Source organism: Thunnus maccoyii, chromosome 18, assembly GCF_910596095.1.
Source record: "Thunnus maccoyii chromosome 18, fThuMac1.1, whole genome shotgun sequence".
Taxonomy (NCBI): domain Eukaryota; kingdom Metazoa; phylum Chordata; class Actinopteri; order Scombriformes; family Scombridae; genus Thunnus; species Thunnus maccoyii.
The window spans coordinates 21,923,751-21,949,666 of record NC_056550.1 but is presented as its reverse complement, the minus strand read 5'-3'; the positions used below and the strand labels follow the sequence as shown (position 1 = coordinate 21,949,666).

At 40.7% G+C, this 25,916-nt stretch overlaps 1 protein-coding gene across 1 annotated transcript; it reads right to left on the bottom strand.

Moving 5' to 3' along the window:
• Positions 1–2,510: 2,510 nt before the first annotated feature.
• ppp1r1b (protein phosphatase 1, regulatory (inhibitor) subunit 1B) lies at positions 2,511–24,645 on the bottom strand. The gene is made up of 5 exons (XM_042392929.1): positions 24,170–24,645; positions 11,518–11,601; positions 8,402–8,477; positions 6,924–7,061; positions 2,511–4,642 (listed from the first exon to the last, which is right to left on the bottom strand). The coding sequence occupies exons 1-5, from the start codon at positions 24,281–24,283 to the stop codon at positions 4,476–4,478; spliced, it is 579 nt and encodes a 192-aa protein (XP_042248863.1). The 5' UTR covers positions 24,284–24,645; the 3' UTR covers positions 2,511–4,475.
• Positions 24,646–25,916: the final 1,271 nt, after the last annotated feature.

Below are 25,916 nucleotides of genomic sequence, written 5' to 3'. Positions count from 1 at the left end.
CTGTCAGAATATAAAGTTTGATTAATTTTATCTTCAGCGCCGTTTGAGTTGCAGGGGACAAACTGAGCTCATCTAACAGAGAAACATTTACTAAATATTTTCTATTTGTGCTTTTTTATACAAACTCAGCGGAGAAACTGCAGACACACTTAGATTTATCTTTAAAGTTTCACCTGGACACGTCAGTCACGTTTTATTTATATATTTTAAATGTTTTATCTGTGAAGTTGTAAGTTGTTGTATAGAAGAGGAAGAAAATGTTGTTGTTTAAGCTCCAGATAATATTTCATCCTTTGAGTTTAATAATGTTAAATATATGTGTTACTGTGTCTTTTTTCAAATCAGTGTTCAGAGTTTTGTCTCTAACATGAAGTGAAAATAATAGAAGAAAAAAAAATAGAATCACTGCCTTGCTGTGTTTTACTTTGAATTTCCTTACCGGAAGTATCAGTATGCTGTTTCTACTTGAAAACATTTCCACAAATTCAACACAGTTTCAGAATGAAACAAAAGTCATCATTATATTTACTTACTTGGGGAAAAACAGATATTGCGTGTTAAGAAACAGCAGAAAAAGTCACATGATAATCAAGTTTCAGCCTGAGAGGAAAAAACCTGAGAATAAGCTGCCTCTTTTATTTAAATTGTGTTTTAATTTATTTGAGGTCTACTGCATATGTTTCAATATTTATATTATAATAAATTATCTTTTGCGATCATTATTTCTTTTTAATTTTTATTGTAAAACACCGCCATGGTAACTATAACTACACACACAACAGGTAGGTAGGCAGGTATAACAAGCGTTTCCGGTCAAGACTTTCAAATTAAAACTCATACATGTGTATAAATGTACTGTAATGACGGAAATACTGAATGTTAATTTCAGACTAGTTAAAACAATGTTTCAAAGCTGAGATGCTGTCACAAGACATACTGAAGCCTCAAAAAACAAGCTAAAGATCACGTGACCACCGCGAATTCAGTCAAACAATACAAGATAATATACTGTATTGTGCTTCCGGTTTCGCTTCGTTATTGTTTAGTAATATGGAATTTTAAAAAAGCTTGAAAACAAGTTAACTGTTAGATAAAGTAGCCCTATTATACACTGAATTTTATCTAATCAGTCAACAAAAGAATAAGTATGTGCAGTCAGTACAGGAAATGAGTTAGTACTACTACTTCAATTTATACAATTATGTTAGGAATTCTTTTGTTGTTCTTGACAATTAAGTTTTATCAGTATATAACTATATCAACAATACTTGTGTTAGAAAAATGAATATTCATTCATGAATAAATAAACATCCGTCCAAAACTTTGTTGGAGTAGCAGTTGCTAAACAAATGCAACAGTTGCTTTATTCAAGATTTTCAAAATGGAAAAAAAGAGAAATGAATCAAATCTATTCCTTTTATATCACTGAAAAATCCAGAATCTATAAATATCCATAAGACTTCATTTCAAAATGTCCATGAATCCATTGTCACTGTATGTGCACTGGAGGCTTCAAGTTTCCATGTTTTGTAAGTTGCACACTGGACTAAGTCTGGCTAACAAAGTAGCTGTGACGTCATGCTTGTAAATACTTGCCTTAAACTGAGATTTAGCCCAGAGAAACCCTTTGATAGATACATGTCAAAACAGCCTTTTATTTCTTTATTTGCTACATTTACATTGATAAAAATGTATTCAATAAATTTTTTTCAATTAGTTGCAAAGAATCTGGTGTCAACCAGCAACCAACATTTAAACATAATCATTGGTCTACTTTGAAGCCATTTTAGTCAGTCATAGATATAGTCTTAGAAAAATGAATGAATGAATGAATGAATGAATGAATGAATGAATGAATGAATGAATAATCCTGCAGGCATAATCTTATTTAACAGGCTTGAACAGATTTAGACTCTTTTCATAATGCACAGTTCAGGACTGTTGACTGGGGGTTGATGTTATGCTCTCATATAATTTATAGCACACACATCAGGGGATGATTTGAAGGTCAGTTCATTTCTTGAATAATTTCTTACTTTTTTTTAAGTTTATGTTGAGCTGATTACATAAAAGAATAGTTCAGTTCACATCAGTTCAGTATTTGTGGATATAAATTTATGCAAATAACAAAATATTAATAAGGTCCAAGTTAATTTCTGAAGTAGTGACTATGTGTAAAGAAAGACAAAGGAATAATTTACATTTTGATGACATAGTTTGACGATGTTTTGTGTTGCTAATAGAAATTGTTTTGTTTTTAACCAGGAAGGCTTTTTATAGAATATCACATGAATACATTTCATAATTTCATGAATTATTCTTCTTTATAAATATACACAATCAAACATCCCTTGTTGAGTCGTTGTACATTTTGTTATCCAGCAGAAGATTGTTTTAATGTTTGTATTTTATGGAGAACGATGACTGGAAAGATAAATGAGAATCAATGAAAATACACATTTCCTTGGATAAATTCAGATTTCACACAGAGCACAGATCAGGCTAACGGAGAAAGGGGGGAAAAGTGTTTATTTTGATATTATATTGATGTTCACTTTAAAACAACCACATCACATTTAGAAACGAGAGAATGGAAAAATAAAAGTAAAGTAAAGACAGATAAGAATAAGAGTTCATACATGTCTTTCCATGGCTGTTTTCTTCTGACCCAGGAGGAGAGGGGAGGTGGACAGAGAGCGGAGGAGGGAGGACAGCGTCGGCCGCATAGCCTCAGCACACACAACCTGCTCATCCAGTCATCCCACAATATGGGCAGGTCAGAGGTTAAAAAAGTTTCACACAGTTTATTTTATATACAGACAGCAGCCCAGGTGATACATTTATTCATCCTGTGGCAAAACTGGGCACCTTCTTGCACATCAGATCCTGGATCTTCAGTTAAATTGGAACTTAGATTAGACAAAGGCTGACAATTTGAGAAGCAAGACAGTAAAAACATTTTAAATAGTTATCAACTTGTCATCCATCAACAGAGAGAGACCAAGTGAACATCTAAAGTGTGTTAAAAAGATTGCAGAAAGTTTGTACAGTGACCATTTTGCTCACATGTCAGTCATAAAGTAACCACGGAGGCTGGTTTCAGTCTCCTGGTGCTGCATGCTACATGCAGGCTTTTTGTATGGTTGTATACAGACAGTAGAAACAGGAGCTGAGCTACTCACACACCGGGCATTAGCTTAGAAAAATAGCTCTCACAACAGATCTATGACATACAAATCATGAGTGGACAATTAAAAAGATGACAATAGAAAAGTGTTAACATACAAAAGGGAACCTGTGAGCACTGAGAAAGAAGCCGACAGCATATGGAAAAGATTTGAAATTTAATATCTGATTCCCCGAACAGCTCACCACTTCACATTGAATCAAAGGTGTGATGCATGGCGGCAATGGCTGAGTATTTTGAGAAAATTAGAGGTAGCTTCACCCTTTAAAGATTCATTTTAAAAATACTCAAATAAGTAAAAGTCCTAATTTAAATATTAATGCAATAAATGTAGGCATGCACTCACTGTGCACACTCATGAGACAAACCTTTTGGTGCTTCTTAAAGTGATACTCCTCCTAAAATATTTTGGTATCTATCTTTTTAGTAAAGATTAACTGATCTTAGACTGACTGAGAAATACTCCTAAACATATGGATGGACAGACATGAAGTGGACAATGATGCGGCAACGGTTTGAAAAGTTTCCACAGGTGTTTTTCAACTTTTTTTTTTTAATGCTTTAAATTTAGATCTTTGGCTGGAGTATCACTTTAAACTTCCTCCTTTCTGCCACAAGATGGCAGTAAATACACATTTAATTAAAGGACCACACATTTAAAATATGCTGCAAATCAGAACGATGCAGGTTTCAAGATGAAGTGGATCATTGACCACAACACACATTTAAGGACTTTCAAGATTTTTTTCAAAGGGACAACCTTTGTTAAAAGTGTACCCAAGAAGACTGTGTGTTTATCGTAGTAATTACCCTCTTTAAAGGAACATTTAGCTCTGTGCAGAAGCATTAAGGTAGAAGGAGGACTGGTCTTTCAGGGTATTTGGTCATGTTGACCTTGGCCTCTCCACACTCATTATAAAGAAGGGGACATTAGGGCCAAAGTGGCGTCTGTAGTCTGCTCTCTCAGTAGATCATTCTTCACCTCCTCATAAGGGCCGACTCCTAAAACACAAACTCGCTTTCTCTTACACCCCACTTGACCCTGTTTCATTTTGTGTATATCTTTCATTCAATTACTCGCTTTTAATCTCCACCCACAGCTCTCAGACAACAGCGCACCCGTCTCCTCCTCGTATCTGAGTTCTTCAGATTTTAACCCTTTGAGAAAAAAACAAAACACACCTTCACGTTCCCCAATCTTCCCTCCAAATGTTTGTCTCTCTCCCTCTCTCTCTCTCTCTCTCTCTCTCTCTCTCTCTCTCTACTTCACTCTCTCTCTCTCTTTCTCTCAGTTACTCCCCCGATTGTTCTCCTCTGTCGTTTCCTGGATTTTGTCCTCCCCCTCTTCCTCCTCCTCCTCCTCCTCTTCCTCCTGCGCCGCTTGGATCTGCTTGGCCGTCTCCCTCACGCTGGAAAGCTTGTCTGATTGGTCGGTGGTGGCTGTCTCGTGGTGATCTGAGGAGACAAAGACTGATGTCAAAAGCAGCAGTGACTCAGAATGTCTATGTTTGCTTTTGGTTATTTATAAAGTAGATTATGGAGTGTGTTTGGTAGCAGGAAAAGACCGACTATATTTAGAAAACGTGTAGAAAGTTTGTTTCTGGCCTTCGATGATCAATTTAGGAAAGGGCAAGTATTTGAAAAGGTGGACTGAACTGTAAAGAAATGTGTAATAGTGACAAATCTGCTGATTATATTACATTTTCATGTTCCTTTCTGAGCTATAGACCCACTGCCGGATTACAGAAACACACAGGATGAGACAAGGAGACTGTTTGTTCTTTGTCCTTATAGTTGTAAGTCACTGAGTTTTCATCAGCTGTCAATCGTGTCGCGAACAGCTACCTAATTAAATAATTTTTGTCTTCTGACTGTCATAGTATACTGAGCCCTAACTGCGTCGCTCAACCTGAAACAACAGATGAGCTGTAATCAAAGGACCCGATCAGGATCTTTCAACATCCTGTTTGGGTACTTGGTGTTTCACCAGGATCCCACAAAGGGATTTATTGTGAGAACCTGTCATCTGGGCAGACAGTTCAATGATTCTGAATGAAAGGCCACTGTTCTCATGTATATAATAGAGTTTAAAAACCCATAATTGTGCTGCATAAAAACAAAAAAACACATAATAAGGCAGTGCATACGCAAAAAGATCTCTTCTCAGATATTTTGGTGCAGCTCCTATTTCATCACTTTCAACAGTTTACACTCTCTGTTGCACTAAAGCATAAAATGATGGAAGAGTAGAATACAGAGCAGGATCAGAGCTCTCTCTGCACAAACAACTCTGCTCTCTGTCCTTATTAATCCTGTCTGGCCTCTCTGACTGGTATAGATGTTGGTTGCTGGGCCTTTAGTCGGCTTCAGCGTACCCTCTGACAGATTTAGAGCGAGGGACAGAGAGCTAATATGACACTGGGTCTGTCTCTCGACGCACAGAGCTTCACCTGTGTTGCCGGCGGGCCCACAGAGGAGCTTACGTTACGCTTCCTCTGAGAACAGCAGCGTCATTCTACCGGGACCAAACCTTTTAGAGTGAATTATTTCAGAGAAGTGTATAAATGTTTAGGCCAAGAATAAAACCACCAGCCGTCACACTGCGGTTAACAAAAATGTTGTTGTCATGTCTTGCCCACGTACTTCTTGTCTATGTCTAGTTTCTCCCATCTTCATTATCTTGTATTGTGTGACACTCTTTGAAATTCGCTGCTTTTTCATAATTTTTAAAATACAAATTTAATAGAGACAAACTTTAAAATTTTCTGCTGCCTGAGATTTCTTCTACTAATTGCCAGGTGATACGCAGGGTGTTATGTAATGCCTCTCCTGGAGAAAAACTCAACTTTAGCACAATGAAATGATAAGAGAGAGAGTTTGACAGAAAAGGAAATAGTTTTTCTCACAGTTTAAGGATGAATTCCAACAACAGTTTCTTAAAATGGGGGGAAATCAGCCCTGAAATCACAAACTATATGCAGACACAACAAGGATAATTTTTTTTAAAAAAAAGGGCAAACTGGATCATTCACACAAACCTGATGGAAAAATACACCCTCAGATATGTCATCAGTTTGTGATCAATGCATCATTTTTGAGCTAAAAGAGGAAATTTACATGTTGGTGTATCCAACTTCCCTTATCTTTGGAGATTTAATATGTGGTGGGTGTTTGTTTCAGTAACTATTAAACCATTATTCATGTTTTTCATGTTTTATTCATATTATTCATGTTTTTGACAGCTGAAATTCAGTGTCTCCTATTAAATGTCATTGTTGTCCATCTCCAGCCAATTTATCTAAAGAGATAAGAACAATGTAGGCTACACCACTACAACTGCAACAATGATCAATTCATCATTTCAATCATTTTTTGAGATGAAATGCAAAATATTTGATTGTTCCTGTTTTTTTTTCTATTCATATATGACAGTTAACTGAATATCTCAACAGTTTAGACTGTTAGTCAGTCAAACCGAGCAAATTGAAGACATCACCAATTGGGAATGACATTTGTTTTTTAACATTTGGTCTAAATGACTAATCAAGAAAATAATCATCGCGTTAATAAATAATAAAAAACAATAGAAAATCAGAGCAGTGTTAAAGTGCCAGAGGGTGTATTTTTCCTTCAAAACAACAACAACAACGGTGTCATCCTCGCTGACACTGTGTGTCATGGAGCCACTGACAGTATGTTACAGTCCCAGCCGGTCGACAGAGAACCTCCCTCTCACCAGCAGCTTTGGTGGGAGATGTGTCCTCTCCCTCCTCTCCCTGACTGTGGTCCTCATCCTCCTCCCCTTCACAAGGGTCTTCCAAAGGAGGGTAGACACCTAGGTTCTGCATGTGTGCTTCAGCCATCTTCTGCACAGCTGCACACACACACACACACACACACACACAGGTACACACAGCACACACAGGGAGATAGCCACACAAACACACGGACACAGACACAGGGATAGAGGGAGATGTTGTTGTGGTTTTACCACGCTTCAAAACTGTCAGTTTTTATCAAGCCTCACGGGGGTTTTTGAATACACGCCAGGCAGGCAGGAAGCCAATTAAACACATGCACTGACAGACAGACAGGCAAGCAGGCAATTGCGAAACGGTATCCCACACTGATTTTATTTTTTTTTACAGTATAGCCTTCCCTGTTGTTTCCTATCCCTTCTCTCACCCTGTTCTCCCATCTGTTTCTTTGTACCCTCGTCTTTCCTCGACCGCCCGCCCTCCTCAGCGCTCTCACAGCGGCAATGCTGACTCACACTTTTCTCTCTCTCTCTCTCTCTCTCCCTACACACTCTCTCCTCTTTTTGTTATTACCTCAACTCCTCCTCTCACTTCCTCTGGGTCACCTTGGCCTCTCTCTCTCTCTCTCTCTCTCTTTCACTATCTCACACCCTCAGATACACAGTGCGGCAGTGAGGCAGGTCACTTATTCTAGCTTAAGGTAGGTTATGTAATTAGAAATTATTCCAAGGTAGCTCTCTCTTTCACTCTCTGCAACTGAGCTGCTGAAGGACAGATTTCTGATGCAAGAGCAAGGCTTCGTGCTTCATTATATCATCACACGACATGCAACAAACACCCAGAAATCCCAGATAAAATGAAGCTCTGCTGATAAGCTCCAAAATGTAGAATTTTGCCTCTTTAACGACCACATGCAACAAGCAAGAAGACACATGCATAAAGACACAAAAGAGAGTATATGTTTGTGTTCATGTATGTATTTCTATCATGCCTATACTGTATGTGTGTGTTCATGTTCTGTTCTGTTCGTGTGTGTGTGTGTGTGTGTGTGTGTGTGGGTGTGCCACAGCTGTATACACAACTGAGTGTAATCCTGGATGATCCAGACTTTCCTAGACTCACACTCAGTGTCTCACAGCTGTCACACTTTAATCTCTCTCTTTCTCCCTTTCTGTCACACACAAATATACGGAGCCTGCTGTTGAGTTTACACTAAGAATCGAAAACACTGACGCAAGCCTACGCATATGAGACGTGCACAGAAAAAGAAGGAGTGAAGGCTTTTATTGCATATCTACCCATCTGTCACATGCATTTTTGCCTAACGTGAAGCATGGAAAAATAAGGAGGAAATTGACTGCAGCCGAAGCACGGTAAAACAAGAAGGACTTAAACACAAGGATGAATCACAACACACACAACCACCACCTGTGGTATCATTACTGCTCGCACCGACCTTTGAGTGATGGAGGCTGGTACACGTTTGGGTTGACACGTTTTGGTTTGAGCACTCCGTTCTCTCCTACAACCCACTGTGAACACAGAGAGAGACACATTAATTAGCCTAAATTACCTTTTCAGTACCTTTAAAGTTGGAAAAAAAACACTCTATAATGAATTCATATATATGTCTTTATTCCAAAACGTTACCGTTACTACTAAGAAGAAGCAGAAGTAAAATATGCAGTAGATAATGCTTACAATGAGAGAAGTATTCAAACCCAAGATGCCATGTTTTATCAGGACTGCACTATGAAATTAAAATGTTCTGTATGTCTTGTGCGTACAGAAGTTTAATCTCTTGAAGACTTTCACTCTCTTTATCCCAATGGCATAATCACTACATGTGTTTGCCAGGCATTTAATACCTTATTTTTAAGGACAAGTTTGGCTTCTTATAAATGCCATCATTTGCCAAGTGAGCGGCACAAGTAGTGTTCATAGAAGTGAACATTTTCTCAAAGTCCTGTCTGGTGTGTTCAATACTTTTTGACATTGAGATTTTCAAAAGAGTTTTTAAAAAATTACAAAAAAAACCCTGTACTTACCCATTTAGCATTTATAAGCAGTATATAAACATTAAATAAATGGTTTATAATGCACTATAATGTAGTTAAAAGTTTATATAAGGACATTTTTAAGTGTAAATGAGCAGTATTTGTAAATAATTGTAACTTCTGCTATGAAGATATATTTCATATTATTATAAATGTGTTTTACTATATTTATATCAATCATTATCTATCTTAAAACAACAGTCAGGTGCTCATATGAACACTGAAACAGGCTTTGCTTGCTGTAATCATCCCTCCTGTTTATACTGACCATTAAAAGATCCCCTCCTATTCCCATCCTAATCCCTTATAAAATCCACAGTTGTTTTGTACGAAAATATACTAAGAAATTAATCTAAAGCTAATATAGGGCTTAAGCCATCAGAATTAGTCAAATCAAGTGCACATCTTCCACAGTTACAGCCTTTTTAGTATAAAATTCCCTCTTTTCGTTATGATCCTTCCACTGCAGCTCAACAAGGAAACAAGGTTAACTTAAGATTAACCTTTAAATAAATTTTTGCACCAAACAAGGACTAGGACTGTGGATTTTGTCTCCCATTACATTGAAAGTGCATTAGGAAGGGATCTTTTAATGGTCAGTATGAACAGAAGGAATGATTACAGTATGCAAAATCTCTTTTAATGTCCAAATGGGCACCTGATTATTATTATTTAAAGGTGCAGTGTGCAGAATTTAGTTGCATTTAGTGGAACGGACTTGGTAGAAATGGAACATAATGTTCATAAGTATGTTTTAATTAGTGTATAATCACCTGAAACTAAGAATCCTTGTGTTTTTGTTAGCTTGATGCATAAAAGGCATCAAAACAGAATATAAAAGCAACACAAGTAAAAAGACATATAAAAAAGGCGGCGGCAAACAGAAAAGTCTTCAGCTATGATTTAAAAGAACTGAGGGTTGCAGCAGACCTGCAGTTTTCTGGGAATTTGTTCCAGATATGTGGAGCATAAAAACTGAATGCTGCTTCTCCATGTTTAGTTTTTACTCTGGGAACAGAAAGCAGACCTGTCCCAGATGACCTGAGAGGTCTGGATGGTTCATAATGTAGCAGCAGATTAGAGATGTATTTTGGTTCTAAACCATTTAGTGCTTTATAAACCAACAGCAGTATTTTAAAATAAATTCTTTGACAGACAGGAAGCCAATGTAAAGATCTGAGAATTATAGGTATATGATCCACTTTCTTGTTCTTAGTGAGGACTTGAGCAGCAGCGTTCTGAATCAGCTGCAGCTGTCTGATCGATATTTTAGGGAGACCTGTGAAGACAGTGTTAGATAAATGCATGGACAAGTTTTTCCAAGTCATGCTGAGACATAAGTCCTTTAATTATTGATATATTCTTCAGGTGATAGTAGACTGACTTTGTAATTGTCTTTGTAATTGTGGCTGATGAAATTCAGGTCTGAGTCCATGACTACACCAAGATTTCTGACTTGGTTTGTAGTTTTTAACATTGTCGATTGAAGCTGAGTGCTGACTTTTAAACGTTCTTCCTTGGCTCCAAAACCAATTACTTCAGTTTTGTTTTTGTTTAATTGAAGAAAATTCTGGCACATCCAATCATTGATATGTTCAATGCACTTGTGCACAGTGCTTGTATTGGACCATAGTCCCCTGGCGATATGGTTACGTAAATTTGTGTGTCATCCGCATAACTGTGGTAGCATATTTTGTCGTTTTCTATAATTTGAGCTAGTGGGAGCATGTAGATGTTGAACAGAAGAGGCCCCAGGATGGAGCCTTGGGGAACTCCACATGTCATTTTTGTCCACTCAGATGTGTAACTACCTATAGACACAAAGCAGTCTCTGTCCTTTAAGTAGGATTCAAACCGGTTTAGTACTGTAGGGAGTCCGCCATGTTGCACAGCCATGTTTCTACAGTAGCCTAGAATGGACAAACCAAACACTGGCTCTAGAGAGGGCCTTTTGCGTTTTTTGTGGGTTTCGCAGCCACCATAGGTTCTCCTACACGCTTGTAAGGGGAGGGTGAGGAGTATTCAGTTGGTTGTGATCTGCAACCTCACCACTAGATGCCACTAAATCCTACACATTGCACCTTTAAGACAGACTTGAAAAATTGTGAACCTATCCTTTAAAGTAAAGTTACCACAAATTGGTAAAACTTGGTTACTGGTTTTTTCCAAAGCTTTCAGCCACAAGTTTTTTGTTGTGAAACTGCTATTTCTAAGGTCAAAATGAACCTTTAATCTCAAAGAATTTAGTAAATTTATCTTGGGTTGGAAAAAGACACACAACAAGAGTTTGTGATGATGGACACATCAGAGGGTCCAGCAGGAGTTAAAATATTATATAATTTTCTAATATGAGACACTAGTTAGGAGCTGATTTATGAGACAGACAGTAGATGACACAATGACACAGCACTATGTTGTTAAACACTGAAATGTCAGATTCACGACTCATCCAGATGATGACAGATGAGAATGCACAAACACTTATTATAATAAAGTGTTTCGACTTCACCTTTACCTGATGGGTTGACTGATCATCTTCAGGAGATGTTTGGTCAGCTACTCTAAACAGCGTAGCAGGTGTGGGCCTCCTGCGCCGGATCTATAAGCAAACAAAGACAAGCCATAAACAATTGAATAATTAAACTGGTCAACACTGTATTATTAATCATGTTCACACACTGTCTCAGCAATCAAATGGAAAGTGTTGACAGTTCATGCTGGGCGGCCTTCGCTGACTTCATTAGTGCTGCTGCCCATGGGTGAAAGCCAACAATAACGTTCAATACTGGCCGGGTCAGAGCACATGCTTCAGTCAGTAGAGCAGAGGAAGACTCATTATGTAGCTGTGCATAGTAAAAGTCATGTAGAGTAGACCAGAAGCTAAATTGATGCTAGCTGCTTAAATTAACCAGCATTTCAAGAGTGTTAAAGCTTTTGATACAGGATTTATTTGAAATCAATGACGTCCTCAGTGTGTTTGGTGTGTGCACCAGGTAGAGTCATATATACTAAGACGGACAGAGGGACCATGGAAAAGGTGAGTTTACATTAAATGAGCCCAAGTAATCAGCCCAGACACTCCCCTCCAATGTCCAGTCTCCCTTTCTATTTTGTTTCCTGCAGGTCTGGACTTCACTTCCAGTTAAAGTCACTATGTACAGTGAACTCTCTGTCCTTTAGAATAAATGACCAGCTGTGCCCATACATCCCTCCAGCCCACAAATATCGTGCCCTGCATGAAGACTAGGCCAGAAGGGGTGCATTTAACTGTTTTGTTTTTTTTTTTTCAAAAATAAGTCTTAGAAACACTCTCAGCATTCAGATAAACTGCAAAAAAATAGTCATTTAAATCAAACAGGTGATCAGCAGAAAATTTATCAAGTTATTTATCAATCAAAATGCCAAACTGCAACTTTTTTCTGTTTTATATTATTGTAAATTTAAATATCTTTGAGCTTTGGACTCTTTGACCTTGAATTCTGATAACGATTTTATAGTATTTTCTTATTTTTTTGCAAATTTCACATATCATTTTAATCTTTTTCTATGTATTTAAATGAAAAACCAAAAGCACAATTACATGAAATTAAACCCCACTTAAAAGAATTAAGCACCAACCTTATTTTACAATATTTTCTGGTAGTTTATAAACTAAATGATTAATCAATTTATCAGAAAAAATAATCTCCAGATTAATTGATCATGAAAAGTTAGTTCCCACACTACATGTTCACAGCAGAAAAGCTTATGTTGCAAGAGTGGTTTGAAGTTTCTATGGATGTTTAGATGCATTCTTCCACTGTGAAAGAGTCACAATTGGAATCCATTGAAACCGACACAAATCCAAGTTGAACACAGCCTTTGTCCCACATGAAGGACAAAATTGTAAACTTTTTACAAGCCCCCTTTCATGCTAACAGGAAGTGAGTGTGTCACGCTCCAAGGATGAATTCGTGGGTGGAGTATTACTTTAATAACTTGATCATTAAAGGAATGCCCCGAGTAGAAAGAGTGGGGCCTTTGCGTCATCTTGCAGAGTTACATGATCGATGCTTTGACTCACTTCCACACTATTCTAAAGGATTAATATTTGACATCTATAAAATTACCTTTTTGGAAAAATAAAGGGCACTGAGGAAAACAAGTAGCACAGCTAAGTGGACTTGGCAGGTCAAACAAGCAAGGTATTGAAAAGTGTCCTCTGTGGAGCAAGCCAACCTTGGCCATGACATGAACCTTGGTGCTGCTGTTTACGGCACCACATAACATCACAGGAAGAGAGTTAAGTAGCCTGGCTCTATTTTGCGTAAAACTGCTCCATACAGAGAGGCGTGTTTGTGTTCGGTTCCCCTCCGTCTTGTTAAGCAAGCTGTGCGTCATCACAGTGAGGCGCGTGTTGCCAAAGCAGAGGCTTGCAGGCCGCGTGGTGGAAATCTGCCGCTGTCAAACGCGGCAACACAGAGTAATCGAGCATGGATTTCTCCCTTATTTATGACACCAGAGATACATTTTAATCTTGTCACGCAACTTCCAGCCTTCTCATGGATCTCTCACACAATCCATCTTCCCCTCATTCACCTCTCATTTCCATCTCACTTGATCCTCTGCTTCCTCTATCCTGTTTGCTTGCATATCCATCCGTCATTCCTTGACACTGACCCTCATCCACTTCTGTTTCCCTTTCTTCTCATTCACCAGAGTGCGTCATAACCAAAATCATATTATTATCAATTTGCTTTGTCTGCCCTCTCCTCTCTTCAATTGATCTCTCCCCCTTTATCTTTACTGGCAGGGAACATCCACAGGGCTTCCTCTAACCCCACCCCCACCCCTCCGTTTCTCCCCTGGCAAGGTGTGGAGGCCTGGGGCTCTGTGCTGCTGTGAACCCTGCTGCCTCTGCCTGCCTGACACCTGCTACCAGCCAGCCATTAAAGCCATTAAACTGGGAAAACCACAAGATTCCTCCTCGTAATTCTAGTCATGCAGAGATTTGCTTTTATTATCTTGTCTTCTTTAAGTCATGTCAACTTTTGAGCTTATGGTTAGGTTACATTATTCTGGTTTAAGTTAAGGTAAGCTTTGGGTTATTGCTCTCTTTTGTGGAAAATACTGTCCTGAATAAATCCACATATCCTGCTTCTTTTCATACATATCTGTCAAACAATGTATGTACACATTAGTTCACGTTTTCATCTCCCAGGCTTAGTACCTTTATTGTTAGTTGTTCTGGTTCCTGCACTGAAAACTATCAAACAAAAGCAAAAAAAGAGAGTTTCAGACTGTCTGAAGTGGTTTTTATGACCCCTCCAGGGAGGTCAAAGCTTGCTGAACCTCTAAGAAGGTGTCATTGAAAGAGCCAGTTGCGTAATGATAGCTGGGAAAGATTCATAACTACAGATTCATTTACTCAGATGGAGATAAAAATAGGGCCAGTGAGATAAATGGAAGGTAAAATGATTGGGCGGGATAATTGAGGTCACTGAGAAGCGTAATCTGATGATCTATTTACCCAATCGTGTGCTGACATGCCGTGTGTGTGTGTGTGTGTGCGTGTCACCCTGATTTCATCTACATAATCATCATTGTGGGTTTGCGAAATGCCGTGACATGACCTTCTATAGGAACCAGGAAAGAGTCCACTTCTCAAATAAATTGTAAAACAGGTTGTAAATACACTAAATTACATAATAACAATAACAATAAGCATAAATGCATCTGTAGTACACAAACACAGGTGTCTCTTTCTCTCTTACATGCACATTCCCACACACATTGTGATGGTGACGGTGACGGTGACGGTGGCAGTGACGTCCTGCTGTATGATATTGGCAGCACCAGATGACATAAACACACATACCGACTCTAGTAATTTTCCAGCCTTAAAACCACCCCACTCCGCCCGAGTTACATAATATCGTATGTGACTTCCTCATTTATGCCAACACTGGGGCACAGTGTGTGAGATTACACCCGCTATGCTTTATCCCTCCCCCCCCTTCCTCCCTCCTCCTCCTCTACTTCTCTAAACCCCCTGCCCCCAATCTCACAAACCCCTCTCCTCTGCTGCCAGCAGAGGAGAGGGGTTTGTGAGATTGTTTTTGCTCCAAGATCAGTCGAGCTGCTGTGGACTCGCTCCGAGGGGCTCTAAGCTGGCTGCTGCGGTGGCCTTTCGGCGGCTCCACAGGTGTACGCCTGCAGGCTTCCCCCAAGAGGCAGCAGCACCCTCTCTGCGTTTCACAGAAAGCTTTGGTCTCAATAAGAAAAAAAACATTGGCTCATGCATCATAGCATAGAAAGGAGATGTATCTAAAGCTGATGAGTGAATTTAAATAATGTGCTAACTGCATTGTCTGACAAAGAGAGGAGGAAGAGAAACCCTCTAGATTCAGATTCAAACCTGAACAAAATTTGGTAAAACACACCGTAAACACCTAAATGTAATGCCCTTGTATTATGCTTCTCTATTCTTAACATACCTTTCATGAATTTGCTGATGATCTCTTTAAACCTCTGTAAAGCTCTTGAAAATCTTATAATTAGGCGTATATTTAACTTGTCAAGTTTAATTGGAGGTAAAGAGGTTAAGTAGCAGCAATGACTCAAATACTTCACTCTGTGCCTGGTGGGGTACATGAGTCATTGGCAAATGTTGACTTTGCACGTGTGTGTGTGTGTGTGTGTGTGTGCACAGGTATGTGTGTTGGCTTGCGTAGCAGCCTGGGTTGCAGATCGGCTGATATGGGTTTGCTCCCTAGAGGCTGTCCTCTAAGCTGGCGCTCTTGTGGCCAGGCCTATAAAAAGCAGCAGTAGTAGGACAGCATAAACTAGATCGGGGGGTTCTCTAGGGGTTCTGTAGGATGAGACAGAAACTCTGCCCTACACCAGCACTGAACAGTCAAGCATCTCGAGGGGAGTCAGCTTTGCAGATCTGGCCTCTGCACAAAGACAACACACCTCAGATCTCCCTCCCTGTTAGCTTCCATCCCTCGTGGCCAAAAGCACTCCATTACATCGGGCCATCCTATCAAGCGGTGTTTGTCGGCTCTCTCTGATAGAGGTGGATCATCCGTCAGGTCCATATGGAGCTTTTCTGACTCTCTATCTCTCTCTCTCTCTCTCTCTAGTGGCCTGTAACCCAGCTCCGGATGAATAGATATGGATTTGTACAAGATTGATTTGCAGTTATGGCATCTGCCCACAGGCGAATGCCGCTACATCATACAGAAATAAGTACTCGTGTACGTGCATGGCAACATACAGTACAGTACACCAATGGGAACACACTCATATTGTTAAGCCATAAACTATGGAGAGGATTAAATCTTGGACCACAAACTAATAGCAATCTAAAACCTTTGACAAAAAAATTACAAAAAGCTAAATGTGAAGGTGGAAGACCTGAGATCAAAAATCTAAATTTGTTACTTTTTAGTTACTTACATTTGTGTGTTTCTCAGCTTTTGGTTTTTACTTTTGCTTTATGTTTCTGAGTTTTGGTGCCTTTCTGGTCTTTGTGTTTGTTGCTCAAATGTTCTATGGGTGAGGATTGTTCATGGTACCCTTTCCAGTAATGATAGATCACCTTATTGTTGGTTGCTTTGTGATCTTTCATTTCTTTGTGTTTCTTTATCTAAATAAAATTACCAGCATAGATGCAGCTCTTACATCATTCACCCCAACATCTTCCAACACCTCCTCTTTTCTGTCTTCCCTGTCTTCCTGTAAACGCCTCCACTGAATACAAATGTACCTTTCTCTCCTCTTGAGACCATTTATCTCAGCTCTGTCCATCTCTGGGTGAGAGGTGCAGATTTATTCTCCGCCTCTGCTGTCGTGATCTTTAGCAAGTCTGAACTCTGCGGAGCAACTCAATTAAACAAAGTCATCGTGTCGCCCTTTTCCTCTGAGCCATGCCCCCCCCCCCCCCCCCCCCCCTGCACACACACCCCTGCATACCCAGTGAGCCTTTTAAAATGAAGTGACTGAACACCATGTGGTGCTCTAAGTGCCATCTAGCAATGGGTTCAATAACATAATAATGTGAAAAATGATCCCTCTCTGTACGAGCTGAGTGCATTTTTTCCTGGTTGTAATGTTGCAAGTTTAAGTGTGTAAAATCTAAATGCATAATTCACACAAATTCAAACATGAAGGTGCTGTTTCTTGTATCTTCTCTAGTAAAGGTCTATTTCGATTTTGTCAGTGGGATGTGGGAAATAACACTGCGGTCTGTTTTTTAGACTCCAAGATGCAAAATACCAGTGTGGTTAATTGATATCATTATCTCTAGATTTTGTGTTTTGCTCAAAAATGGTTGGCTAAACCTTCCTGACAAAGCTGGCAGACAAAATGTTTCCATAAGCATGACAAACACATAACCAAGGCCAATGATCAGATCTATCATGTAACAGACAGCTCTGTCAGATACATTCAGGCTACACTCAGTCACCACTCACAGACAGCGCTGCCAGGCGGATTCAATGAGGCTTCACTGAGTAACACCCGCTTTTTGAGTTTCCAGCGGTTTCGAATGGGTCAAGGACACGGCTTGTGCAAATTACAATCCCGACTGCAGCTTGGTGAGGTCTGGGGTCTGCCAGATATGTATGAAGTGCTCATTTCTATTCAAATGAACAATATCACTGAATTCACATTATGTCCTGCGTGTTGCTTCTCAACATTCACGTAACACTTTTGAGGTGACCTTTGGCCTCACCACTGGCTAACTGAATAAACAGATGGGCTGGAGATAGCATCTGGAGGGGCTCTCCAATGACCCCCAAATAGGAAATGTAATTACGCTGCACCCACTGGCAGAATGATATCATACTCAGACAACCATCCCCCCCCCCTACCCCTCTCTATTCTCTCTCTCCTTCTCCTCTGTCTCACAGTACCCCCCAGCATTTACGTAATTAGCTGCTGGTAGCTGTTTGGCCTGTTGTTCCAGAGACTGTTGGAAGAAAGGTTTACCATCACAACATGACGGAGTTAATACGCCAATGGCTGATGAGTGACAGGAAGCCACCTGCCAGCCCACAGCGCACGCTGGAGCAACACACAGGGTGAGGTGACAACAGGGAACGCGCCAATCAAAGCTTTCACAGAGACGATGGCACGGCTCGCAACCTGCAAACACGGAGATAATTCTGCTTTCCTTGTTCACTTTGCTCAAATTCGGCAGCACTGAGTGGTTTCACATTGTGCAGCTGACAAAGACCTGTTCCAGAGGTCAACAGGCAGGTACACACAGAGGGCAGAGTAGCTATAGTTACTCATCTGCAACGTCATACGTACCCACAGGTGATAAATGAAAAAAGGTTACTGTTGATGGTTGCTATGCAGCTTATAGGTCATTGCTTGGATGCAAAAGGCATGTATAAACACAAGATTATAACCAAGATTTACTATCATCTACAAACCCCTCGATTTACTATCTGATTGCTTAAATCCAAATATTGATTTTGGATTCCAGGCAGACAAACCAGTTGCTACAACTTATTTCCGCTTTGAGCCATTCCCTCCTAAACATACTGAAAACCTGGTGTGCCCCTGTACAAGCTCATTACGTTGCAGGCAGATAAATATGCAATAAAAAAGAATGTCTCAACAAAAACATCAACTGCTGTGATGAAAATCAGAGATTACAACAAGCACAGCAGCAATAACATAATGCCATGTCTTCTCTGTGTTGATGAAACAAGGCTAGAGACCAATCCCATTTGTTTTGAGTCAGGCCTCAGCGCTCCTCTCAATATGCCGACATCAGTCTGACCATCCCGCAGCTCTTTAGTGAGAGAGGGGGACTCCGGCTTCAACTTCCCCCCGAAGCGCAAAACAAAATAAGGAGTGAGAAAGGCAACACAAGATGTAGATCGGGATCCAGATCTGCAACAAGCATACTGACATCTGACGACATTCGATGACAAGCCCTTATCCCCCAACCCACATTTCTCTCTTCGCTGTGCTACTGCTGCCCTTCTAATCCTCTCCCTCTCCTCTCATCACAGATATGGCTGCTGCGGTTGTTGCTATAGCCAAGTTTAAAAGATGTAGTGCTTCAGATGCACTGTGATAGAAAACAAAACATGGAGATGAATGAATGCACATTAGGGGGATGCATCTCTTCATGATTTGGTTTGATTAACGATGATCCCCTGAAGCGACAAGTGAGTGACTGAGTGGGATAACGACACCAACCGACAACAGAGGATTTGTTGACCATAACGCTGAAAGGCTAAGAGGGCGTGTTGCAGTGTTGCAGGCCACCGTCAGGCTTTTCTGTGCCCCGTGCATGCCTGAGGTGCAGCGGGCATTATGGCACATTTTCAACTCCCTGTGTACAGTGTCATCAGGCACAAATCACTCTACCCATGTTCAATATTTATGTTTTTTTTAACTGTTTACACATTACACATCCATGCGCACAGGAGCCAGCAGCAGATGATAGATTGTTCTGTTCATGTCGTCATGAAGTCAGTGTGATTTTCAGCAAAAAAAATACAAATAAACAGGCTTTCTACACTGCTGAAACAAAGTGGAAAAGAACCATGAAAGGAAACTTTGTGCTAAACTGCTGTAGACATATACAGGCCATGAACGTGTTGCATGAGAGTTATTAACTAATCAAAACGCCTGGACTGTCAAAAACAGGCAGAAACAAACATACAGAAGAAAGAGAACCATTGATTGTGTCCAAAGTGTAATTACAATCTGCGGTTTCAAGCAAGGCAATTCATCTTTTTTTTTTTCTTTTTTTAAATAATTCATTTTTGCCACTACAAACATCAACAAACCGCTCTGGGCAGGCAACTGAAAGGAACATAAAAATTCATTTTCATAAGACAGACAGATTGCGTCATCGGGCAAACTGAGTCAGACCACTATAGTGACATTCCTGACATGTCCACATGCAGGGAAAGATCACTGCACCCTCTTGCCCAGTCCCAGCATGCTTTGTGCCATCCAACAAGATGTTCTTTCTGGGAGTACATGTTGACAGTCCCCCAGACTGCTAATGTTTACCCACAAACACTCGCTGCATCAAAGGTCGCTGTTTGACGTTTAACCCAGAAACCGGACCAGGGAGGATGACGGAGAGGGTTGGAGAGAGGTGGTGGTGGTGGTGGTGGGGGGGGGCCTCCATGAAACCTAAAGGAGTTATGCCCTCCATGTCCTTTAGGTTTAATATAAATTAATATGGGCTTGGCTGTTGTTTGAAGGCTTTAGGCGGATGCCCTTTTGCCGCCCTTTGACATTCCCTTTGATATTCTTAGTTTCCTATCATTTCAAAGGATCAACATGAGGTGATCAGATCAGGCTGAGTCAAAAGAGGAGAAACATGGAGAGATGTCTGCTTGTTGAGTCCACAGGGAGGCAGACTTGTAGGGAATCAGGGATGCAGTGTCTGCAGCATGACCCTAATCTCTGTCCATTATGCACATTACCCTACATCACTTGCAAAGCACGCAGGATTGGTGTGTGTGTGTGTATGTGTGGGGGTGTGTGTGGAGTGGGGGTAGGGATGGTAAACACAGCCATGTGCTTTCTCTGTGTTTTTGCGGACAAGCATAACTTTCTTCCTGACCTCTCGATGTGAAGATTACTGATGAATGTTCATCTTAAAAAGCCGTTCATTCTGGGAGGATTTGACAGAACATAACTGCGGTCATAAAAAAAAAAGATGGCAGGGATGCCACTGGAGAGCCAGAAATAAAATATTATGATGACAAATGTGTTGTTGTGGTTTTAAAAATTCCAGTCCAGGCACTATTGGGCTTGAAAGAGGATATTGTTAATTGGAAAGGACTTACACAGTGATGTAACCTAATAGTGAGTCTGAAAATCTTACATTTTCTTAAAACAAGTAGAAAAATCTATTAGTGAGGAGAGATTTCACTTCACTTGTGTTCAAAATGTGTCCAAAATTTGAATCAAGTGACATTCAGGTAACGTTGGATAACACACAGAACCCACTGTGGACTGTTGTCATGGTTGCTAGAAAACTGCTGTTGATTATCTTGGAAATCTTGGGCATTGTTTATCTGAAGAGAGTAATATTTGACATTTTAAAATGTAATTTTTCAGTGCTTTGACCACCACAAATGAAATTTCATTCACCTGTATGTACTGGGGTGGTAGCAGAGGATGCAGGCGACAAATGTCTCAAAACTTGGCCAAATAAAACCAGAACAATTTGCATTGCAAAATACCACTAGGGGTAAGTGGGAAATGATTTTTTGTTGCTATTTGAATAAACTTAGCCTATTTTTAACAGTAAACCCTGCAGAACAGGTGAGAAGTGTCTACATATCTTGCACATCTGAGGCATGTATACAGGTAGCTGCTGTTTTCCTCTCACAATGTACAATATTTCACTGAGTGGGAGGTATGGTAGCGTCTCACACATCAACAGCGAACCCATCAGAGAGCATTCACACATACATATCTACAAACATGTAACAGCACCAATGGAAACAACCTATCCAGAAAGACAGAGCTGTCCATTAAAGTTGACCTTTTAGATGCGAACTGTGGGGGAGCTTCAGGGCGACATACTGTAGTTGTTCAGCCCGTCTCCATAGTAGCAGTGTACAGCACCGGAAACAACAGTAAGGAGTTGCTGGTTGTGTGTCAAGTTCAGAAGAATAGTAGTCATTGCAACTCATTAGCAAAGACGGACTTGTGGGGCAGCAGTAATTGCTATGGGGAGGGGAAGGCAATGAAATGAGTGTCGTTAACTGTTAAACCCTGCACTCCCACATGTCCCTGGAGACTCTCATCAGCCCTGCGTAGATGCTATCTGCTGTTACACACACATAAACACATCCTCTCCTGAACGAACGCCCCTTCTGTTTCCCACACTGCCCTTCAGTGCATTTGTTGCTTTGTTGGAACAATTAGTACTCCTCCATCTGCACACAGATACACGCATTAGAGTATCATCTACAACCAACATGACACTTTACAGTTTTATGCTCTTGAAGCATCTCCATGACATGTATGATTGAATGAGCTGGCATCTTGAACAGCAGCACCGGGTCAACAAGCTGATGCAGAAGCTTTAGCATACACAACCTATCTGGAGGTAAAGGCCAAGGCCCGCCTGCTGCAGGAAAGCCAACCAAGGGGCCTAAATATAGCTGATCACTGTTTGACCATAAGGTGATTGAGCAATAAGGTCCACCTCAAAACAGAAGGAAGTAAGTTTTTTTTTTTAAATAAATGAGCAGCTCACATATGGTAGATTGATATCCTGTTGTTTCTTGGAAGAGATGATAGGCATCAGAGTGTGATGACATGGCATAACAGATAGAGAAAAGAGGGGGAGGAGGAGAGCAAGTTTTTATGTGTTAATGTGAGTGAAACGTTGCAAAAACATTTCCATCTCAGCCCATAATTGTGTATTAGTGTCTCAAATGAGAGTGTGAGATGAGGCAACTTGTTTCCAGTGACAAGAATGATCTTAAAGGATAGTTTCGCAATTTTTCAAGTCTTTAAAACAACAGTCGCGCTTACAATGTAAGTAATGGGGGACAAAATTCACAGTCCTTGTTTTGAACAAAAATGTATTTAAAAGTTTGTTTGAAGATCAGATGAAGCTTAAGCAACCTGAATTTGTTGAATAAAGTGGGTACCTTCCACAGTTACAGTCTTTTTAGTAAACGACAGACAGTGTTTTCCTGTTCAGCTGCAGTAGAAGGATTGTAATGATAAACTATTGACTTGATTTGATTAATTTGGACAACTGAAGCTTCCTATTAGCTTTAAATAAACATTTAAACACATTTTGACATGGAGGGAGGACTGAGGATTGGAAATGCATTATGAAGATAGCCAGTATGAACAGCAGGAATGATTACAGAAAGAAAAATGTGTAAATGCTTGTTTGGGCACCTGAATATTGTTTTAGGACAGACCTGAAAAAACTGTGAACCTATCCTTTAAAAGCTGGTAGAGTAAGGCAAGAAAAATCACATTTGATTCAAGAAAAGTCTTGAAAAAGGAAGATTTGCTTTAGAAGAAGCGCAGTTATTCTCAGAAATGAAGGCTTCAAGAACCTAAAACAAGTTGCTCGTGACTCCCTTTGATATGCAGTTATCCGATTTTCTTCGCTACTCAGCACATACAAACAAACATATGATGAGAGAATGATGATGAGTTAGGGGAAAAGATGGAGCATGATCGCTGGCCACTCTAGTTCATTAAAGTCTCTTTTATGCAAGCTGTGAAACAGGGACAGTCCCTGAGGGAGCTGACCCCAGACAGGTGTGAGAGATCAGGTTGTGTGGCATTCTCTCCGCTTCCCTTTATATGGCACATCTCTCTCTTGCTTTCCCGCCCCATCTCTCCTCAAGCTCTCGGGAGGGATGAGCCATTGGCCTGGATCTACCTTGGCATCAACTGATTCCTACTTTGGCCCACTTTCTCCTGCTCTAAAATAAGAGCCACCAGCAGCATTAGGGCAAAAAAAAAAATGAGGAAAGATCAGAGTTTTCCAATCAGAAATGAGTGTACATAGTTCACAGAATGATACAAGCCATGCTGAGTCAGTCATAAGACATTTTTGTGTGGCAAAGCAGGGCTGAAGCTTTGTTCTAACAGAAGCTCAGATGACAGAGGCCATTCTACATGCAGGGAGAACGACGAGCAGCCAAATACGAAAAAGGAGTAATTATTAACAGTGTCAGTTACGTGACTACCAACAAAATGTCAAGGGCTCGCTGTTGCTGTTATAAGTTACAAAAGAGTGAACTGGATTCATAGGCAAGATAATGGCTTTCATGTCAATGTCACATTGTTAAACAGGTCAAGATGAGATGAGACAGCGAGGCAGTAATCTCATGAGGAAACAGAGAAAGGGAAATGTCATCATAATTTCTCAACCGAGTGGCAGACATAGCCGGCAGATCCAGCCCTGCATGAGAAACTTGTCAAAGATGAAACACAGCAGAGAGGAAGGATGACGCAGAGACAAGATGTTCTAAAGTGGAGAAATTTATCCAATAGTGGTACAGCACTTATACGATAAACAATGCCACCCCTGCTTTGAATTACTAGGTGAGAGCTAGAAGGGGAATTAGTCAGCTGTGAAACAGAAATAGAAGTCAGAGCTGAAAACTCAAACTGAATCCTCAGAAACTCTTATCTGCCCACTGCCTGCTCACCATCTCCACTTGCCGAGGGTCCAGGTTGGTGGGCGCGGAGGCCGGAACAGCAAATTGGATCTTCTTCCTCTCCTTGCACTCCCCCTCGACCTCGGTCGACACGGAGGGCTCCATGGCTCTGGATCCTGGGGGTCTGACTCCCAGCTGAGAGGAAGGGGGTTGCTGCCGAAGATCACTATAAACTTCCTGGAGGAACCTCCCACTGTTGGGTAGTCCCACTCCTGAAGACTTGTCTTCCTTCTCCTGTCTCACTCCTGAATTCCCTCTTCTTCTCTTAGCAAAAAACACCAAACTGTACAGACTCTCTTTGTCACCTCCTGTCCTCTTTCCCTCTCCAGCAGTTGCTAATAGTCTCCTCTACCTCTCTGGTTCTCCCTCTCTCACTCCTTCTCTGTTTCCTCTCCCTCACAACCTGTGCAGCAGGAGTGAATGAGGCATGTCTTTAGATCTGGCTGTGAGGGCGAGAAGTGGGTGGATAGGAGGGGAGGGAGAGGAGGTGCCAAGGGCCAAAAGAAGGTGGAGATATTAGGGGAGAGGGGAGGAGTCAGAGCCAATAGGGGAGGAGAAAAAAATAGGATGTAACAGGGGATGGAGGGGGGGGGAGCGGCTGTGTTTTTCTATCTATCTAAGCTGAGGTTGATTTGTAATCAGAAAAAAAATAATAATCTCATCACATCAGCTGAGCCTCTTTTGGCCTCTATTTGTGAATGAGAGATTTATGCTGAGAGAGGGAGGGAGAGAGGGAGCAGGGAGTGCAAGGAGAGATAAACAAGAGGAGAGAGAGATGCGCCGTGGAGTATGCAGCGGGAATGTACATGGAGATCCATTAGATGAGCCAATGCCACTGACATCACTAGATTTATTAGGCTGGGTGGTGTTATATGTGCTGCTATTGACCAATAACTTTCAATGAAAGCCCAGTTCAGCATGTCCATTTGTTTTCCATCCTGAGACACATCCTGTTAAAATATTGTTGTTTTTTTTTAACCTGCAAAGAGCACCACTGCATCTAATGAGAAATGAAATGACAAAAAAAAAAGAATAAAAGATGTCAAAACCTTTGTTTCAAGAGTGCAGAGAAACAAGATGGAAGAGAGGAAGGAGAGGAAACAGGAAAAATAAAAACATAAAAGATCAAGAAATGAAAAAATAGAGACAGAGGATGATAGAAGTAGAGGTGAAGCAGATTGTTGTTGGTGAAGTAGAGGAAGAGCGAGAGAGAAGGGCAGTTCCATTGCTATTTTCAGGGCCTTGCTGTTATTTCACTCACATGGCAGAGGGATTTGGACAGTGGAGAGCAGTGGATTTGGCCTCGGGGCAGAGTTGAGCTTTGGCATGGGCTGGAATGAAGGAGATAGCTGTTGTGGTGGTAGAGGAGGAGGAGGAGGAGGAAGAGTATAGGTGGCTGCAGGGACTTGGTGGGCAGAACAGAGAGGAAGGTCAAGGTGTATGTGGCGCTCTGGGAGTGCAACTGAGTCCAGAAACACATTAAACAGTCAACTGAGTGTTTATCCCGCCGGTTAGAGCAAGTCCAACATGCCAGCTTGTTATTTATTCACTGTTTCCATGTGAGGGTGGACAATTGGGCTGGGGGTTTGATTTTTAAAGGATTTGTCTGGGTGTTTGACACCACTACAAAGCCACTCCTGTCTTCAATAAAGCACCACCTCTACATGCCTGCAGGTGGCAACTCATTATCCCATCTCTTCATACAAAGGAAGGCTGTGGTTTATGTTCACGACAAGTT

Bases quoted from the DNA above. Each gene is read 5' to 3' on its own strand.
- ppp1r1b (XM_042392929.1), bottom strand. From the start codon at position 24,283: ATGGAGCCCTCCGTGTCGACCGAGGTCGAGGGGGAGTGCAAGGAGAGG. The intron at 8,478-11,517 runs GTAAAGGTGAAG...CTGTGTTCACAG, and splicing joins ATGATCAGTCAACCCATCAG to TGGGTTGTAGGAGAGAACGG. The intron at 4,643-6,923 runs GTGAGAGGGAGG...TTGTCTCCTCAG, and splicing joins ATCTCCCACCAAAGCTGCTG to ATCACCACGAGACAGCCACC.